The following is a 22,042-nucleotide window of genomic DNA, read 5'->3' as shown; positions in this document are numbered from 1 at the left end:
TATTTGTTAATAATGAATTAAAATCAAGATTTATTACATCTTATTTGTTTCTTTCTACATATCACGATGTTAAAAGTTCAACCTTTGTACACATGGAGCATATCAGGGATAGACCAGTCAATAACGCCAATACAATCCTATAATCCTGTACAAAACAATTATTTCATGGATATAAAAATGGAACAATTTCATGGGGTCAGTACTAACTTCAGGGTGGTGAATATACAGACAGGATGAACCGTTTGATGTTATTGGTTAATACGGTCCTGCTTGTTATAACATGGACGGCAAACGGTGCACAAGGATGTTCCTGCCTCCCTCAACATCCACAAAGCCAGTTTTGTTCTGCTGATTTCGGTAAGTAACATAAGATGTTTGATTGTTTTCATAGAAGTGAATTGTTGCAAAATTTCACATTAAGTAAAAACAAAACAACTGCTGTATCTTTCTTCTTTAACATTTTTACTTATTGAGTCTGTTTGTTTTGTGCAAGCATCCTTGTAAATATATTGAAATCTGATGCGACTATCACACGAGTGAAAAGTTTAGCTAGCAATAAAATATGTGTGTACTAAGTTTTGAATACGACAATCTTTATCCATGTGCTTAAGCTTTTCACTTTGTAATTCGATTCGGGACTTTCAATTTTAAAAATCTTTCTTAAGAATTCTATATTATTTTCCATGGCTCCGTCTGGCTTAGGCAGTGAAACGTCATTGCGCATCCCAGTTAGAAACCATGGTTATAATATACTATAGTGTTATTAACTCACTGTTGCGGTATTGACCCTATTATCGATTCAATGTTAGAGTGATATGAAAAATTATCGCTAGAAACTAAGGACGCACATGGCCGTTGTCAATAAGATTTACTACATCGTCATAGGTAAAATATGATAAAACGATTATCATTTGTCATCTCAACTCGATTACTTTTCTCACTTCACCGTCACGTCCCAAACGAAAAAGTTAATACAACGGATATCTAAATTTAGTCAATCTTGTTGTTAAAAACAATAAGCTTAGAAGACAAATGACAATTTGTATTAGATAACTTTTGAGAATGATAAGAATGGTGTAGGTTTGCAATATTAAGCAACTTTCCACCAGAAATAATGTAGAGAATACAGTGTGATCGTTATGTTCTATAGTTTTGAAAGTAAGAAGATGTCGTATGATTATCAATAAGACAATACCACACAGTGTAAATATGACTCGAATCTAGGTCACCACGCCGTTTATCTTCACCGATGAGCAAATACATGATATTCAAAAAAAGGCCGGCAATATAAAATACGATGTAATTCAAACAAGACACCTATCAGTTTTAATATACAAAGCTCAATTTACACATGTATACAATTATTGTAGTGTTCTATGGTAAAGTGCTGAGGGAACAAGTCAAACAAGCACCTGATGATCCTTATGAAAATGAAGTAGTGAGGAAATATACAATGCAAATTTTGCATACAATGAAGGTAACTATTTATTTTTAGAAATAACCAACCGAAGCAGAGATAAATATAAGAGAGTGTGCAGTATGATGGGAAATAAAGTAGATATTTATTAATGAATTGAGTCAGATGATCAAAACTTTGGAAATGTATGTTAGGTGTCAAAGAAAAAGTCGTATTTGGCTTTTATCCTGCGAGTTTAGACGGAATCGTATAAGGGATATAATTAAACGAAAAATTTGGCTTTAAACTTAGTCTGTATCTTTTTTTAAACTATGGCGTTGCCATTTTATTGTCGATCTATGAGCTTCACTGTCCCTCGGATAATGTATGTGGAGCAGGATCTGCTTACCCTTCCAGCGAACATGAGGTCACTCCAGTTTAAGATGGGATTCATGTCGCTAAGATTTTAGTTTTATATGTTGTGTCTTCTGTACTATTAGTTGTATATATGTCTGTATTTCTTTTTAAGCTATGCCCTTTTTTTTCGATCTATGAATTTGACTGTCCCTTTGGTATCTTTCTCTCCTTTTTGTAAATGGCTAACGTTACTTTATGTATTGGAAAAGAGGGACGAAAGACACAAGAGGGACAGTCAAATGCCTCAAAGTAACATGTCTTTGTTACATAAATAGCGGCTGTATTTGATAAAAAAAAAATGGATATACCTCAAGTACTAGGATTATTATATATTGCACATAATTAAATTAAGTGTGCTTATTTTAAGACGTTTTTTTGTCTAAAATGGAAGTGGCCGCAAATGTGTTCATTCTTAATATTAAAATACATGTTGTATTAAATGATAATGCATAATATATATAAATGTTAAGAGAAGACACATAATCGGCCAGGTAACTTTCATTTTACACGAAAGTTAAAGATTTTTTATAGTTAAGCTTAAATTTGAGCGTTTTTAATAAACAAGATAGTCACAATTTAGAAGAAAAAAAACAACGAATTGAACCAAATGAAGAAGATTACTTAAAAGTGTAAAAAGATTTCAAAAATTTGTTATCCGATGGACTTTATGCCGAAATTAACCATTACCAGACCTTCTCATTCTGAGTTTGATAAAAGTAGAAATTGAAGTTAAGATCGAAAGTAACATTTATTTAAAATAGCATCATTCTTTTGTTTAAAACAAAATAAGAGTTATAAAATTGAGAAAGGAAATGGTGAATATGTCAAAGCGACAACCACCCGACCATAGAGCAGATAACAGCCGAAGGCAACCAATGGGTCTTCAATGTAGCGAGAATTCCCGCACCCGTAGGTGTTCTTCAGCTGGCCCCTAAAAATATGCATAATAGTACAGTGATAATGGACGTCATACTGAACTCCGAATTATACACAAGAAACTAAAATTTAAAATCATACAAGACTAACAAAGGCAAGAGGCTCCGGACTTGGGACAGGCGCAAAACTGCGGCGGGGTTAAACATGTTTATGAGATCTCAACCCTCCCCCTATACCTTACACATATTCTTATCACATTTTTTACAATAGGGCATTTCCGCTCGTGTTGACAGAGAAATAGTTGTCCAGTCTACAGGGAATAGTGGTATGTGTGGAATGTCCCTTCAAGTAGGCCAACAGTATGTTATTATGGGTAAGTACAGGGAATGATAGTTTGTGTGGGATGTCCCTTCAAGTAGGCCAACAGTATGTTATTATGGGTAAGTACAGGGAATGATGGTATGTGTGGGATGTCACTTCAAGTAGGCCAACAGTATGTTATTATGGGTAAGTACAGGGAATGATGGGATGTCCCTTCAAGTAGGCCAACAGTATGTTATTGTGGGTAAATACAGAGAATGATGGTATGTGTTGGATGTCCCTTCAAGTAGGCCAACAGTATGTTATTATGGGTTAATACAGAGAATGATGGTATGTGTGGGATGTCCCTTCAAGTAGGCCAACAGTATGTTATTTTGGGTAAGTACATGGAATGATGGGATGTCCCTTCAAGTAGGCCAACAGTATGTTATTATGGGTAAATACAGAGAATGATGGTATGTGTTGGATGTCCCTTCAAGTAGGCCAACAGTATGTTATTTTGGGTAAGTACAGGGAATGATGGTATGTTTGGGATGTCCCTTCAAGTAGGCCAACAGTATGTTATTATGGGTAAGTACAGGGAATGATGGTATGTGTGGGATGTCACTTCAAGTAGGCCAACAGTATGTTATTATGGGTAAGTACAGGGAATGATGGTATGTGTGGGATGTCACTTCAAGTAGGCCAACATTATATTATTATGGGTAAGTATCAGGATAATATAGAAACAATCGCAAGCTCCCACCAATGTGTTACCGATAACAATGGTCATTTGGATAGTTGAACATATTTTTTGAAACTTCCATATCACGGAAAGACCCATGATTATATGAAATACATAAAAATACCAAATGGATTTTATTTACTTGAAAACTGTTTCGTGGAAATTATTTTCGTTTCTGTATTCAGTATATTTTAACTCAAATTCTTTATATTTTTGCAGTTATTTTTTTTGTTTAATCAATTCTGAACCTCAGACATCACAATACTTTTTTTGTAATTTAGGTTATAGAAGCGGAAGGAAGAAAACGTTTGGATTTTGTGATTTTGTAAAGAGAACAAGTAGTTTGTCATTTGAGGAAACGTTTTACTTATTTACCACTGGTCCATATTCATACTCGAAAAACTGCAAGAATGGATGTGACGTAAGTTATAGCTGGTTGATTGACAATAAGATAATTTGAAACACATCAGGTTAACTATTTTAAACATTAATATTGCTGTAACCTTAACGTCAAGCTATCAATCGTTCATGCATGTTTAGGACAAGAGCATTAACAATACATATATAGTCTTCGTGTTGGGTTGAATCAAAATGATCAGCGGGAAATTATAAATGAAATTTGAAAATAAGGATACAAAAGTATCTTCGATATGGACAGTTAACAACTGAAACAGCCACACAATCAAAGCACAAACAAAAGAGTATTTTTACAACTCAAGGAACTATCTTTTAATGACGATTTAACGTTCCCATGTTAAATGGATGGGGCTTCCAATTGATACACTCATTTACAAGAGTGTGTATCTAGAAGATAAGGATCCTTTCTCCATGAAAATAATAGCATATATATGTATATAATTATTAAAATCAAAATATAATATTGAATTCAAAATCTTCAATGGGTACTCACACTATTTGCCGTTCACATAAAAAGTTGACAATAACTTTTTTTTATATTGCAGGACATAAACGATAGTTCGAAAGGATGCCATTTCTCAGATTCACATCAACACTATGAATCCTCTGATTGTTTGTCCAGGTCAGCATTATGTCGTAAGGAGAAAGGAGTCTGTAAATGGTATAACCACGAACAGTGTCCATCAGCTACAACACGACAAACCACCCGGACAACACCAGTATATCGTCCACTACCAATCAAGAAAAGTTAGAAATAAATCTTATTGATACGTGAAAATTGTTTCTTCTTTTTAAAGATTTATAGATTATCGTTGATTATCTCAACAAGAATGATTTTCTCGCTTGAGCTGGAACAGCGAAAGTGAGAAAAGCAATCGAGTTGAGATGACCAATGATAATCTGTTTATCGCTATTTTACCTATGACGACGTTGTCAATTTCAATGTCAATTTCGTTAACAACGCACGTGGTGTCCTTAGTTTCTAGCGATAATTTTTCCATCTCAAGCGAGTAGCATGATATGAAAATTATCACAAAAAAAGATCAAAGGAAAAATGCACAAAATAGCGATAATAATCTTTATTCTATGAGCTACCCATACCTATCGGGTTACTACTCGTATTTTTATAGCACCACTTTATGAATATAGAGAATACTTTAATATGACTTCAGCCGGCATAAACAAAGGGTAGTATAGTCTCTGTGTTTTAACTTTTAGATTGTGTTGTTTTCTCTTTGACACATTCCCCATTTACATTATCTTTATGGCATTCATAACTGTGACTTTTATATGAAGAACAACAACACAGAATGTCCTTTTTGCGTGCCTTTCATAATAACTGTAAACATAATTTGAATTACTATATTGCCTTCTCATCCATTATCCTATACGCTTCATAATTTACATGTATACTATTTGTGTACATGTTCTTGTACAGCGGTTTGATAAGCCAATAACATTTTAGGCACATTACGTCAATTACAACATTTAGTAAAAACCTAAATATTCAACGTACACACAACCTCTATCAGCAATAATTTATCCATCTCATTTGAAAGTGTAGATCATGTGCACACTTCAGAATTCGCAAACATCAAACGTTAACCAACAACTCCTCAATAAAAGCAAGTTATACTAATAGGTTATGTTTGTATATTGTTCAAAATATGATAGAATTATATGCGACTGCCATACAATTAAAAAGTGAAGCTAGATATAAATCCACCCTTCAGAGATGAGACGACCTATTGTTCCCAATGGGTAGGGTTTCATTCTTTTGTTTATAAAAAAGAAGATGTGGTATGATTGCCAATGAGACAACTATCCACAAAAGACCAAAATGACACAAATATTATCATTTAGGTCACCGTATGGCCTTCAACAATGAGCAAAGCCCATACCGCATATAGTCAGCTATAAAAGGCCCCGATAAGACAATGTAAAACAATTCAATGGAGAAAACTAACGGCCTTATTTATTTGTTTAACACTTTTGTATTGGATTGAACTCTTATCGCAAGATTATATAGCACAGCGTTGGTTTGTCTAGCTTATTTGATAAATACCAAACTTTTGATAAGACATTAGAAGTTTACACAAATGATAATTCGAAATATAATCTTTTTTACAATCTATATCAACCAAATATGTACAATAAAATTGAGAATGGAAATGGGGAATGTGTCAAAGAGACAACAACCCGACCAAATAAAAAAACAACAGCAGAAGGTCACCAACAGGTTTTCAATGTAGCGAGAATTTTCCGCACCCGGAAGCGTCCTTCAACTGGCCCTTAAACAAATATATACTAGTTCAGTGATAATGAACGCCATACTAATTTCCAAATTGTACACAAGAAACTAAAATTAAAATTAAGACTAACAAAGGCCAGAGGCTCCTGACTTGGGACAGGCGCAAACATGCAGCGGGGTTAAACATGTTTGTGAGATCTCAACCCTCCCCCTATACCTCTAACCAATGTAGAAAAGTAAACGCATTACAATACGCACATTAAAATTCAGTTCAAGAGAAGTCCGAGTCTGATTTCAGAAGATGTAACCAAAGAAAATAAACAAAATGACAATAATACATAAATAACAAAAGACTACTAGCAGTTAACTGACATGCCAGCTCCAGACTTCAATTAAACTGACTGAAAGATTATGATTTCATCATATGAACATCAGGCACATTGGTTAATGGTTTTCCACAGTTTTATCTCTACTTTGTTTACCTACACCGTCTGTTTGTTTTGCTCAAACAAGTATTTCAATAAAATGGAATGCATGTACGATATCAGGAATTTCCTTATGTAGAAAACGATGTATTAATAGAAAAGAAGATGTGGTATGATTGCCAATGAGACAACTATCCACAAAAGACCAAAATGACACAAACATTAACAACTATAGGTAACCGTACGGCCTTCAACAATGAGCAAAGCCCATACCGCATAGTCAGCTACTAAAGGCCCCGATAAGACAATGTAAAGAATTCAAACGAGAAAACTACGGTGACCTATAGTTGTTAATGTTTGTGTCATTTTGGTCTTTTGTGGATAGTTGTCTCATAGGCAATCAGACCACATCTTCCTTTTTATATACTAGGCAAAGTATTCAAAATATATGGGTACAGCAGTCATAATCTCTAAACAAACACATATTTAACAAAACAGCACAAACAGCATCTATCAAATTAAAAAAAAAACATATTCATTGCTTCGCCTGTTTGAAGAATATAAAAATGTGAACACCACCAAGGCAGATATTTTGTTGATCAATATTAATTTTAAAAAAAATCACATATGGAATGGTGGCTAAATCATTCAAAAGTACTTTATAATTTTTAGGAATCCAAATATGGTTAATACCACTACGGGAGTCAACTAATTGTGTCGTGTGTCATTCAAAGTATTTCATTTTTTTTTTAAATAAAACAATAACATAATGACATATACTAGAACTATACCATTATTAGGGGATCTTTTAAAGTTCATAGTTACGTTACCAGTATCACAGAAACACAAAAAGTCGCACGAGAAAAAATGAAAGATAATACAAACACATTGACGGGATGTATATGTACCGAGCCACGTCAAATGGATATCACAGAAAACAGACCAAAAAAAATTGTAATATTAATAATAGAACAAATTAAAAAAAAAAACAGTATGACACGTTGTTAAGCTGATAAACAACGTCAATACGCAGACTCTATACATCAAGACCTTCGTGTATTATTTGCTAAGTCGAAACGTAATATTTGTCAACAAGTTCTTGGTAACTTCCGATGAAAATTTTAAAATGAAGGACGAGACGTTCTTTAGTCCGACATACTTCTGGTTCATCAACTTTCTGCTAAAACACTGTGTTGTGCATTGTATGCCAAAAATCACGCGCATAAAGTAAGCTTACATTGATTAAATTCCTTACAATATTGAAACAGGGTTGAGGTATAAAATGTATTATAAAAGAAAAGCACATGCAGTGATTTCTTGGAGGCTATGATTTTGACAAATTTCAATTTCAATATAAGAAATAGTTATCAAAGGTACCAGCATTAAAATTTAGTATGTCAGACGCGCGTTTCGTTTACACGAGAGTCATCAGTGGCGCTCATATCAAAATATTTTAAAGCCAAACAAGTACAAAGTTGAAGAGATAATGAGTGTGTTTATCAGTTCTGTATCTTAATAAGTGTAAGTTGAGGTGGCACTTTGTAAAAACAACTATTACAAAAATCACATCTCTTTTGGGGAGATATATAATGTTCATAGATACATTGATTACTTTACAAACAAGTGTTCAGATATGATCTTTCTGTTTCAACGTAATAAATATAGCGGCAGCCTTAAATTCCATTTTTTTTAAAAGAAACTTAGGGGTAGTATAGAATTTAAATACAAGATTAGTCTCTTAGATGTTTGAGGCCAATAAATGTAATAAATATTCCACAGATCCCTTTATTTTGACATCTTAAACAATAGTTGTGCATGAACTTTCCTTTCTCTAGGATAAAATTTGTTTTCGAATTTCATAGTAAAAGTGGTACAGTTTTAGCCGTAAAAAGAGTTCTGTGAAAACTGTTGTGTCTATATCTACAGAAATACAACCTGTAAGTTCTTTCATCTAGAGAAATGATTTCACATAATATTTGAAAACAAAGCATAACAAAATTTGATTGTAATTTTTTTTAATTTCCACTCTAAATAAGCTGAGCATCATAACTTTGTTTGTACTTTCTTCATGATTTTATAGCATGTAAATCGACAATAATCAAACAGTTATGCAATATAAAAATCTAACACAAAATCACAACAATACTGAACTCCGATGAACATTTAAAAAAGAAAGTCCTTATTTAAATGGCAAAATCAAAACTCAAACGCACAACAATCCTTCCCAGCTGTCGATTCTATTTAATAAGCATGGTAAAAGCTATCTACCTCTATCTTTAATAACATGGTTATGATTTATGAACACACATGTACCTACTACACGATGTGCATTGATTAACCAGTTTGTATACATTTCGAGATAAGAAAATCAAGTGACAAAAACTTACAATGGATTAGCCTTACTATATTTATTGATCGGCTTATTGTACTATAATGTAATAAACATACGTTTTATAAGTTTATGACATATGTGAAAATGTTGAAAAGCGTCAAAAGAATAGAGAAACTTTACAGACAAAACAAGTAAACGCGGAATTTCGTTAGTGTTTATTTTATTAAAACATTAAATGGTCATTTCTATCCATGTATATATCTCATATTTTTAATAAGCAAGTGGAAAATTGTACGTTTTATGAAACAATGCGAAATTGATCCAAAATAAAACAATTAAGTAACAAATTCGAAAGTAATTTGAACAGAAATACAGCCGTTTTAACATTTCAATAAGCGAAAACTGTTTTCCCAACATAACAGAGTTGTAAAACATTACAACATAGAAAGACACACTATAACAAATCAATTGAAAATGCTAAATGGTCTCTACTTGGTTTTGTTTTTAGGTTAGGCAAATGTGCTGATTATTTTAAGATAAACTATACTTAAGCGTTGTCCGAATTGTTGCCCACCTTTGCAGCGCCTGGGTTTCTGATCGGCAAGCGGAGGCTCATCTATGTTGCTATCTAAAATCAAATATCAAATAAGGTATCGACTGTTAAGATATAATAAAAACAATAGAGATAGAAGGTAAAAACAAATAGAAATATTTCAAGGAAGATAAGTAAATAGGGACGTTACACCACTGTCCCAAGTTAGGGGAGGGTTTGGATTCCGCTAACATATTCAACTCCCTCCCCATTCTCTATGTGTGTGCCTTTCTTAAATCAGTGGTTGTTGTTTGTTTATATGTTACCTATTTGTTTTATGTCCATTTGTGTACATACATTAGGAAGTTAGTTTAGTTTTCCCATTAGAATTCTTTAACATTGACATTTCGGGGCCTTGGGATAAGGGCTTTACTCTTTGTTGATGGTCGTACAGGAACCTATAGTTTTTACTTTCTGTGTTATTAAGGTCTCCTATGCAGAGTTGTTTCATTGGCAATCATACCACATCTTTTTTTTTTTATATTCAACCTTTAAACAGACAATTTGTTTAATTATACACATAAAATGAATATCTATAAACTATATGTTGTTTCTAAACAATAAGCATGATAAAGAAGGCATACACCAAATAGATAATTTCTGTTATTAGTGCTACAGTGCTGTGTATTGCCATTGTTTCTTTTTATATGATATATTGGAAAGCTACGGGTTTGTTTAGTACTAAATACGTACGATAAAGGGTAACCACGAATTTACATGTTCAAGTAGAAAAATGGTCGTTTGTATGCAGAACGTTTCAAAAATGTTAAATCACACATCAATTTAATTACCATGAGCCTTACATCCACGAAAACCATCACTCGTGATAATAAATGAATTGCCAGACGAGTATAAAAGACGGACGAAAGATACCAAAGGGACAGTTCAACTCATAAATCTAAATCAAACTGATAACGCCATGGCTAAAAATGAAGAAAAAAAAGACAAACAGTCAAAAAAAAGTACACATGAGACAACATAGAAAACTAAAGAATAAACAACACGAACCCCACAAAAAAACTTGAAAGTAGAATGTTTCTGCTACACAAATTTGGGCTACTTTTGACAATATAATGCACAAATTTCGGGTACTGCTATCATTAGTTCATGCTAAATTACTGAAATTTTTATAACTTTTACGATTTCCGTTTGAAATGAAAGTGTTCCCATTCGTGTTCATTCATAATATTGAAATGTAAATTGTATTTGATGATAATTCATAACATATATAAAAGAGGGACAAAATATACCAATGGGACAGTCAAACTAGGAATGATCTCAGGTGCTCTGGAAGGGTAAGCAGATCCTGCTCCACATGTGGCTCCCGTCGTGCTGCTTATGTGATAACAAATCAGGTAAATAGTGTAATTATGTAGGTCACATTCGTGAAAGGGAAGGGGATTGTAGTTACGACGTAAGGAATATAGTTATCAAAGGTACCAGGATTATAATTTAGTACGCCAGACGCGCGTTTCGTCTACATAAGACTCATCAGTGGCGCTCAAACAAGTACAAAGTTGAAGAGCATTGAGGATTCAAAATTCCAAAAAAGTTGTGCCAAATACGGCCAAGGTAATATATGCCTGGGATAAGAAAATATTTAGTTTTTCGAAAAATTCAAAGTTTTTGAACAGGAAATTTATTAAAATGACCGCATTATTGATATTCATGTCAACACCGAAGTGTTGACTACTAGGCAGGTGATACCCTCGGGGACGAAACGTCCACCAGCAGTGGCATCGACCCAGTGGTGTAAATAGTTATCAAAGGGACCAGGATTATAATTTAGTACGCCGGACGCGCGTTTCGTCTACATAAGACTCATCAGTGACGCTCATATCAAAATATTTATAAAGCCAAACAAGTACAAAGTTGAAGAGCATTGAGGATCCAAAATTCCAAAAAGTCAACCAAATAACGGTCAACCAACTCGTGATGTCGTCCGTAAAATTTACGAAGGGATGATTTCAACGAAACAATTTGAAACTCTTGGTTTAATAGCTTCCTTGTGAGCATCAACCCTCTATCAAGAAAACCTATAGGAAATGCAAGCCTGTGAAAATCGGATCAATCGGGGGATATAATACCCCGTATGCAGGTGCTGCTGGAATGCTGCTACTTAGAAATGAAAAGTTCACAATTGAAAAGTTGAAATCATGCCTTTTGTCGTAAAGTTTTGTTTCCAACCGACCCTCATCGTCAATTTCTAGATGTAAGTCAAGATATAACTTATTTCAAATGTATAAGGTGAGGAAACATGACCAAAGGGACAATCGCCAATCAGTCAGTTATTAAAGCGAGTCGAGTCCCATGGATACTCGTATGTTAATTGAATAATCATGCAGCAACATTCTAACTTATTGGGACACTAGTAGCCAATGAAGGCTGAAAAGCTGTGAAGAATAATACAGAATCATCATTTAATTTCTATTTTGAACTGGAAATACAGTCATCATCTAGGGGAACTGTTAAACCTGATTTCGCCATGACTTTCTATCAAAAGGGTCTAACACAAATAAATAATTTGTCAGTTCTTTTTAACAGTTATTTATACATTTTTTTAGAAAAACTTTTGAGTCATATTCAGATGTGTATTTAGTGATCTTTCAAAACGCAACTGACAATTATTTGAGTCTTCTTCTGAGAAGTGCATAGCACAATATATATGCAATTTCATACATAACATTACACGGATGCCCAACAAGCACTATCATTTTTTTATGTTCAGTGGACCGTGAAATTGAGATAAAAACTTTAATTTGGTATTTAAAATTACAAAGATTATACCATAGGGAACATGTATACTTAGTTTCAAGTTGATTGGACTTCAACTTCATAAAAATCTACCTCTACGATAACTTTATTCGGAAGCGGGACAGACGGACGGAGAAAAGAACGGAAAGACGAACGAAAGAACAGACATACAGACCAGAAAACACAATGCCCTGGCCTTTTTTTTTTATCGTAGATAAGACATACACAATATTGTCCTGTGGATTATAATTTGATTATTGTTAACTTGATACGTCCAGTGACAAACATATCATGCACATTCAGAATACACTAAACAGTAACATTATTCAGACATTGTTTCGACTAGGACTACTAGCTAGAATGTACACTGTTACTAAAACAACGGGTAGGTTTACAAAGTTCAACTGATTGCAACAAAGAAGGTAATGATCCTGAATTAAACTGCTGATAGTTTCTCAACTTACGAGGCGAAGTAAACTATGTGTGTTCTTAATGCGTAAGAATGAACATCACCATAATGATTATAAATCTAACACGATCAGACTGACGCCTATCGTTCAAAGGGGTTTTACCTCTGAACTGACGAAGTCTATGTATATTTATATTATTGTTTTGTAAAATTAATTTAAATTTCAGGTGAATTCATATCTTAGCTTTATTGTATAGTTTCACTGATAAACATGGACATGTCGCACGGTTTAACTACACGTTAAAATACATATGAACACCAGAGATTTTCCAGTACTTGTAACAACACAACTATTTATTATTATCACCTGTGTACGTGAGTTTTTTTTAACGTCAATTTGTCAAATGTTATAGTTGTCCTTTTTGTTTTAAATGTTGTATTCATATTGCGTTTTTCGGTATGGATATTTAAGTGGAAGTTTGCAATAAGAAACCCTAGAAAAACAAAAAAAGTTGTAATTGATGTAATTGGTTCTCGAAATGTAATTCATAACGCGTTTTTTTGGGGGGGTTATGCTACATAGTACCGTTTGGATACCTAATGTTCATTATGCTTGAAAACTGTAATACAATTGTGTTTCTCTATGTTTTGAATTTAAACACTTTTAAACGGCTTCGTAAAATAATGAACAATATGTGATTTCAAAATTTATCCAATCAGTAAACTCAGTTATCGGATACATGTGAAAGTATACAAAGTACGCACATTATCTCCTTTCGCGAGATTTAACGTTAATTTTATATTGTAAAATGGAATGCTATTGATTCTTTTAATTTTCAATTTTGAAATGGGTTTGGAATAAACATAAACAAACAGCTTAACAGAGATTAACTATACTGTACATTTACACCATATGCTTTTTTGTTTAGAATACAATAAAATAGATAGAATTATTGCATCTTATTCTTCTGTCTTCTAACATATCATGGTGAAGTTAAAAGTTCAACCGTTGTTCGCATAAATCATATCTGGGAGGGACTAGTCAATAACGCCAACACGATCTTATCATTCAATTCATAATACGTATTTCGTGCATATAAAAATGAAAACAAAGCATGGAGTTAGTACATACTTGAGGGTGGTGAAACTACAGAATGAACCGTTTAATGTTATTAGTGAAAACCTTACTACTAGTTGTAACATGGACGGCAAACGGTGCAAATGGATGTTCCTGTTTTCCTCAACATCCACAGAGTCAGTTTTGTGGTGCTGATTTTGGTAAGTTACATTAAATGAAAAACATTATATCGATGCTATATTGTTTTCACAGAAATGAGTAACATTTCCATTCTCAATTTTAACATGTACAGTAAAAGTCAAATCACCACAATACAAAAAAAATCATAGAATTTTATATCATTTTTTGTTACGATTTTCTGCCGTGAAACGGTATTGCGCACCCCGTATAGAATTAGACAATATACGTATAGTGTCTTGAAATATGAAATGTATTTGTATTAGGCTTATAAACGGGAAAATGCGAGGTTCTACCGAGCATTTTCCTGTTTCGTGCCGAATTCAAATAAATTTCATATTTCAGGACACTATACGTATATTGTTTTTATACTGAAATCGAAACAAAAAATGAAAAATGAAAAAAATATGTAACAGAAATTGTTAAAAAAAGTGTTTTGAATTTCCCTCTTAGGGTACCATTTTGGGGGATTTCCCTATGAACGTAGTCCAGGCAGTAAGACATTGACATATTAAGGAATTAGAATGGAAAAATGAACTTAAGTAATAACATTTGATAAACATGGTATATAAATAACCAATGTGAAGACATACAAGTTTAAATTCATAAAAGTTTGATCATTGTTACTTTACGTTGTCATGGTCGTGACGTGACGTTGTAGATTAAATACAATAGTTCCGGAAAGGAGGCGGGTCTAATAGGTTAGTTGAGGTCATTGACGTATAAAGCTAATGTTTATACGTATAGCTTTATCTGTATAGTAAAATAGCTGATTGCAGTATAAACTATGTTTAATCTTATCTTGCTCTGTGATAATTCATCTTGCTCTGTGATAATTCAATAAATAGCATTGAGATTTGAAAGATAATGATGACAATTCATATAAGAATCTTTAGAAAGAAAAAAATGTGGTAAAATTAAATGATAAACAACAACAAAACTTTCCCGAGACACTAAATAATATGGAAAGTCGTTTGATATGGTTTATTATGACGAAAATGTGATGATCACATGTATAGTATGATTGTTTTTAGAACAGTATGCCCCATGAACGTAAATTTACCTCACACCACATGCATCTTCAACAATGAGCAGATACTTTATACACGTTATAGTCATTAAAAAGCCCGACATGATAAAAGGCTACACAACTCAAACGAGAAAAATCCTTGGCTTTAGTTAACAACATCCAATCACATATGTTTACTCTCATTTTAGTTTTCTATGGTAAAGTGTTGAAAGAACAAGTCAAGAAAGGCCCACCTGGAGATATTTATGATAATGAAACAGTGAGAAAATATACAATGCAAGTTTTGCATAAAATAAAGGTGAACATATATATTTTTTTGAAAAACTCACCGAAGCGACAGTAAAAACAAGAGTTGTGCGTAAAAACACAAAAAAAAGAAAGTCCCTAATAACAATGAATAAAATGGCAAAATAATTTAGATATCTAAAAACGAATTGATTTAAACATGTTGATGAAACGTTTTTAAATGTAAATTAGGAAAATTTCACGTGTCATGAAATTTTATACGGAACCGGAGTGGTGACAAAGTAAAACTTAAATTGTCCTCATTTTGACATTTTATGACTTTAAATTTCAACTTTAACGCGAAATGTTAACGTCTCAAAACTCTCAATTTGACCTCAACAAACAGTTTTTGACCTATAATGGTTTACTTTTGAAAATATTACTTGCTGTGGCGGATCAAGAAAGTGACTCTCGGGGTTATAATCCTTTTTTGGACGTTTAATGCATTTGCATTGGGACATATGGTTTGGATCTCTCGTTTAGTGATGGGCTAGTACCAACCTTCTGCACATGTCTGGATCTGCCCTTGACATAGATTGAGAGTTGTCTCATAATTCTTATATCTATGAATGTTGACTGCACACAATTGTTGTTTTAAAAATTCCATGTTTTAGTTTTCCAATTCACAGTCGTCATTATCAGATCTGAAAACATTTAGCATCTTATGATCTGTTGTTAAAGGCCAGTATGGTTTCCAAAAGCAAATCACTTGTAAAAACATTGCTAAATCAACTGGTTAATATGTCATGCATATGCATGCTCAGTTTTCTAGTTTTGAATTGTGAAATGTTGGTTCTTTGTTTATAACATTTATTTAACTATACAAGTTGGCTTTCTAATGACAAATCTATTCACCCTTGCCTATATTTATAAGTCTGATTAGGCACTTTGTTTTTAGGTTTAATGTCGAAAGCATAAACACAAGTTATTAGTATTTTAAATCACATTGTTTTGTTATATTGAAAAGAAAAAGAAAAGCAACTTTCATGTTTTCTTCAACAATAAATAGGGCCTTCACACCCGTGTTGACGGAGAAGTTATTGTCCAGTCTCCAGGAAATGGTGCTTTGTGCGGGATGACCCTTCAAGTCGACCAACAGTATGTTATCATGGGTAGGTAAAAAGAATTATAGAAACAACTGCGAGCTTTTATTTATATGTTGTTGATCACATTTCTCGGAAACTTGAAACACATCACAAACTTGAATTATCTCAGATGATCCAATAGGATAATCAGATCCTGGTCCACATAGTACATATGCCGAGTTGCTTATGTAAGCCCTTTCTTTTAAATAAGCACGACTAACCTGATACATCGCAAAGAGGTTTCCAGTGCAAAACTCTCTTTATCTTCAAAAATAAAAAATCTACTTGAAGGGGTCCTCAGTTAGTCTGTGGCAAAATATGTACCCTTTTAGTGGTTGTATGAACTTCCTGCTCTTCAGACTGATTCATTTTGAAATTCTTATTTTCTCTACTCTGTATGATTTGTTGACCATTTTTCTCTAAAAATTGATAACCATTATTCTCTAATCTCAAAATCCCTTCCGCACCTTCATAATTCACATTACTCTTATGTATTATAGGTCATAGAGATGGAAGGAAAAAGATGATAAGATCATGTGACTTTGTAAAGAAAACAAGTAGTTTGTCATTTGAGCAAATGTTTTACATATTTACCACTGGTTCATATTCATACTTGAAAAACTGCAAGGATGAATGCAATGTAAGTTTCAGATGTGTTTTAACTACTAGTTGATACTTATTTAAAATACACCTTCAGCAATATTTTAAACATTATTGTTTATGTAACATGCTAAAAGTACTGCGGCAAAGCAATGTACAAATAATTGTATGTTTTTGAAGGCGACAGCATTACCAATAATTCAAACAAATAGGCTAATCAAATGTGATGAGATTAGTAGAATAAGCAGGCAATGATTTTATACATTTAGAGATTATGGTACATATGCGTATAAGATACTTACAGAAATCAACACTTGCAATTGGCCATTCACGGACCCCTCAAGGAGTTTCTGTGGAACTCACTCTTAATCTCATTATAAAAAAATGAACAACCTAATTTTTGCCAGAGGCGTCGCACAATTGATACACATATTCATGTATAAACGATAGAGCCCTTGTTAAATAAAAACAAAAGCATATTGAAGTTCATAAAAAGCAAATTGCATGAAAATACATATCTCCACAGGGGAAGTTGACACGCATTTCCTGCAATGTTATTTACATCTCATTAACTGAGAGGAGAAGTTGATTAACTGCGTTAATGTAATGCAATCTTATATTCTATGAGAACTTATAATAAAAAGAAAACTATTTTAAACTTTAATATCCTGTCGAAAATGAAACTATCTTTTTTTTAAATGTTTTTGTTAACCAATTATGTTTGTTGAAAACTATAAAGTATTTTTTTAGTTGTTGTTGAAAACTATAAAGTATTTTGTTAGTTGTTGTTGAAACAAAATTCACGAATGGAAGGTTTGCAAAGATTGTTGATGAATAACATGTCTTAACACCCCAAAATACAAACTAAGATTATATCTCTATATATTTTTCAGGACATAAGCGATAGTTCTAGAGGATGCCACTTATCACATGACAACTTTTTTGCAATTGATTGTTTATCTGGGTCAGCTTTATGCCGTAAGGAGAAAAACGTTTGTAAATGGTATAATGATGAGAACTGTCCATCAGTAACATTCCGGCCAAACAACCCAACAACAACCACGCGATCAATCATACGTAGTTAGAATAAATTCAATTGCTAAATGAAAATAGTTTGTTTAATAAATCTTTATGTTTGGACCTATACATCTGATTATCGCTTGTATTTTCACATACACATATTAGATTTCATGAATATGTGGTATACTTTTATGTTAAAGAAACATACATTTGAACGGTAGTATAGTTTCAAACAGGGGACAAGTGCTAAGAATATATATCTCTTTAAGTCTATCACAAATGTGAATAAACAAAACAGAAACTATGATCAGCTTCAAATTATCATAATGAAAGAAAAACACAAACGTTGAGTTAAAACTTATTATAACTGATGACGTTTCTGACTTTTAACAGGCACATGTGCACCGTTTGTAATTGTCTATTGAAATCCACTTTTATATCCTAACCATGAGTTCTCTCTCATGTTTTTAAATCTTGATTAGTAGTCTTCAAATCGTGTTTATAATCGATAATAAAGAATATAGGGTAACCATTCATTGCACAAATTTAATACGCAGAAAAAACAAACAAAACAATTTGATTGTTCTTTTTGTCTCAAAGACACAGTAAAGCCTTATTTCTGGAGCAAACATGTTCACATTGCTGCATGGTTAAGACGACATCAACACCGGTTTTAGTTGAATCAATGCAAAAAAGTAAAATTACAGAAATAACAAACTCTATAGAAAATTCAAAACAAAAAATAGTTTCACAAATGTCAAAAATAAAAGCTCATACACATCATTGATTTACGAACGAATAATAGATTTCATATTCCTATGAACATGTTGCCATGCATAGAAAATGTGGGTAAAATTGACGATAGGTTAAACTGTGAATTGAACAACATATCAATTAAATAAATCTGGCCCAAACTCCAGCATTTATTGCCATGATAAATAAGCCTGATTATTACACTGAGTAGTGAGAAAAAACAAAGCAAACATTCAAACAACCAAGGAACACATTGTTATGAATTTTAGAAATCTAGTCAAGAATTAACGTATAAACAGGACAAAATAATTAAGTAGGCTATAGATTGTAACAAACGGTACCATGATAATAATTTAATCCGCCAGACGCGCATTTCATCTACAAAAAGACTCATTAGGGACGCTCAGATCAAAATAGTTATTAAATCAAACAAGTACAAAGTTAAAGAGCATTGATAACACAAATTCCCAAAAGTGGTGCCATGATAAACGGCCAACGTATGTCTCTTGTGTAAGATATTACACCACCTACTCAGTTCAGGAGGAAAGAAGTACACAAGTAAGACAAAAAAGTTCCTGCGTATAAATGCAAATACTAAACTAGGCAGACTAACTGTCAGTAACTGCGAGTACTCTCAAATCGGTTTTTCTTGTTAATTCGACCTGCTGATACTGTTTATAATGCTTTTGTGTTACTATATACTGTTATTAAAGAGAGTGGATTGACGCTATAGAACATGGTTTAATCCACCATTTTCTACATTTGAAAATGCCTGTACCAAGTCAGTAATATGACAGTTCTTGTCTATTCGATTTTGAGGCGTTTTGTTATTTGATTTTGCCATGTGATTATGGACTTTCCGTATTGATTTTCCTCTGAGTTCAGTATTTTTGTGATTTTACTTTTTATATGGATCTTTTCTATATACCAACTTTGATTATTTGGAATATTCCAATTTTTACTTACTTGTCTCACTACATTTGTATAAACTTCAAGAGTTGTCCTGTATTTTTGAAAACCGTTTTTGTTTCTAAAGTGAATATTTTCGAAGGGTTAAATATTTCGCAGTGGTGTCTTGCCATGGCTTTATTAGACTTGTTTGTTTGCTTTTTTTTGCCATGAATGTGTGTCCCTTATATTTTATTAACTGTGCATTTACATTCATACATCGCAGATCTAATTTATTCGTTCATGATGTATTAGTTTACGTTTTTTGATTGAGTTAAGCCTTCCAATTAAAATTTTACCGTCTGTTTTTCTATGTTGTGATTTTATACTTTGGTTTCAGAAAACGGGAGAAGGTTGGATCCATAAACACGTTTAATCCCGCTGCAAATGTTTGCACCTGTCCTAAGTCAGGAATCTGATGTACAGTAGTTGTCTTTTGTTTATGTAATTTATACGTGTTTCTCGTTTCTTGTTTTTTTATATAGATTGGTTTTCCCGATTGAATAGATTTACACTAGTCATTTTGGGGCCCTTTATAGCAAGTTGTTCGGTGTGAGCCAAGGCTCTTCGTTGAATTCCGTACATTGACCTTTCATGGTTTACTTTTTTTTTTAAATTGTTATTTGGATGGAGAGTTGTCTCATTGGCACTCCCACCACATCTTCCTATATCTATAGACAATAAATTAATTTATGTTCAAAATCAAAGGTATTGGAGTGCTTAACATTGTAGAATACCTTTTAATTGATAATTTTGAATAATAATAAAATGTATAATTTAGAAATAAGTAAAGGTACCAATAGCATACCGCTGTTCAAAAGTCATAAAGTGAGAACAAATCCGGATTAAAAAACTAAAACAGAAGGAAACACATCAACTATAAAAGGAAAACAACAGAAAAACTAACGTGCAACAAAAACAAACCACAATATCAAGGGCATATATTGAAATGATGTACCGGTTTTTTTTTTAATCTAAAGTTCTGGTAACAAGTTTGCTCTGAAATGTTATTAATGGTTTATTAAGGTGTGCGCTTTTTCTTGTTAAAGACAATACAGTCATAACTGCGGATTTCAAATGGAGATAAATAACAACCGCTGTTTCTTTGTGTGCTTTTTATAACTACTGCAAACATAATCTATCATAATTCAAGTTTATATTAAAGTGCCTTCTCATCCATTACACCGTACGCTTCATCATACATGTAAACTATTTTTGCATATATACTTGTACATTGTATATCATAATCGAAGTTTTTTTTCATACAATGAACAATTTTTAGGCAGATTTTTGAGAGAAAAACATTCAGTAACAGCTCTTCGATTAGTATACACCTAAGATATTTCAACTACACTTTATCGTTCTTTAAATCAAAAACACACGAATAAAAGCAAATTAAAAAGTTACATAGTTTATTCTTGTACATAGTTGTCAATATAATAGACATATATGCGACTGTCATACAAGTGAGATATTAAGATACATGTAGCTTTAAAACTAGGTTCATGTTATCGGTAACATCGAAAATGCTTTAGAATATAGATACAAGACAATGGTCTGCTACAGATTCAAAAATTACTGTTCCTTTTATCTACAAAAAAAGAAAAAAAAACCAAGAAATGGTTAAAGGGGTATAATAAAAAGTTGTATTGCAAGAGGTCATAATAAATTAAATTAACACATCATTTTATTAGAAATGTACTTGTTTTTCAAATTGATGGATATGTGCCTTTTCAAAATAATATATTTCAAATTGTATATGTTGCCTGATAGTATGTTGTTTGTACTGTAGGTTGAACATTTTTAACATGATTGGGTTCCCGCGATAATGATACATCGTATAAAACATACGTCCCCTGTAACCATATACATGTATACACAGAACGTTGAGATAAAGTAGAGTACAGATCTTTTGATTTTAAGGTTTTAAATCTGGAATATAAAGAAAATGAAATGTGATGTCACTAAACATAAAGCTTGATCAAACAGATCCTTAAGATGTAATTTGTTTTAAATAAATGGTTTAAAAAGCTAACGGTAAATCTAGATAAATAAACTCATCATGGATACCAGAATTGACCTTTCATATTTACGCCAAACGCGGGTTTCGTCTAAAAATGACTCATCAGTGACGCTATAATCAAAAATTGTA

The 22,042-nt window shown here is 32.6% G+C and overlaps 2 protein-coding genes across 2 annotated transcripts; both read left to right on the top strand.

The window, feature by feature from the left end:
• The first annotated feature begins 233 nt into the window (after positions 1 to 233).
• On the top strand, positions 234 to 4,903 carry LOC134728055 (metalloproteinase inhibitor 3-like). Its single transcript, XM_063592454.1, has 6 exons — positions 234 to 357; positions 1,371 to 1,477; positions 2,960 to 3,062; positions 3,332 to 3,388; positions 4,016 to 4,155; positions 4,697 to 4,903. Exons 1-6 carry the CDS (start codon positions 234 to 236, stop codon positions 4,901 to 4,903), a joined length of 738 nt encoding a protein of 245 aa, XP_063448524.1.
• A 9,165-nt stretch (positions 4,904 to 14,068) lies between these two features.
• On the top strand, positions 14,069 to 18,254 carry LOC134728054 (metalloproteinase inhibitor 3-like). The gene is made up of 5 exons (XM_063592452.1): positions 14,069 to 14,192; positions 15,388 to 15,458; positions 16,494 to 16,596; positions 17,070 to 17,209; positions 18,063 to 18,254. The coding sequence occupies exons 1-5, from the start codon at positions 14,069 to 14,071 to the stop codon at positions 18,252 to 18,254; spliced, it is 630 nt and encodes a 209-aa protein (XP_063448522.1).
• Positions 18,255 to 22,042: the final 3,788 nt, after the last annotated feature.

The sequence above is a fragment of the Mytilus trossulus genome, chromosome 8, assembly GCF_036588685.1.
Source record: "Mytilus trossulus isolate FHL-02 chromosome 8, PNRI_Mtr1.1.1.hap1, whole genome shotgun sequence".
NCBI lineage: Eukaryota > Metazoa > Mollusca > Bivalvia > Mytilida > Mytilidae > Mytilus > Mytilus trossulus.
This window is presented reverse-complemented; position numbering and strand designations above follow the sequence as displayed.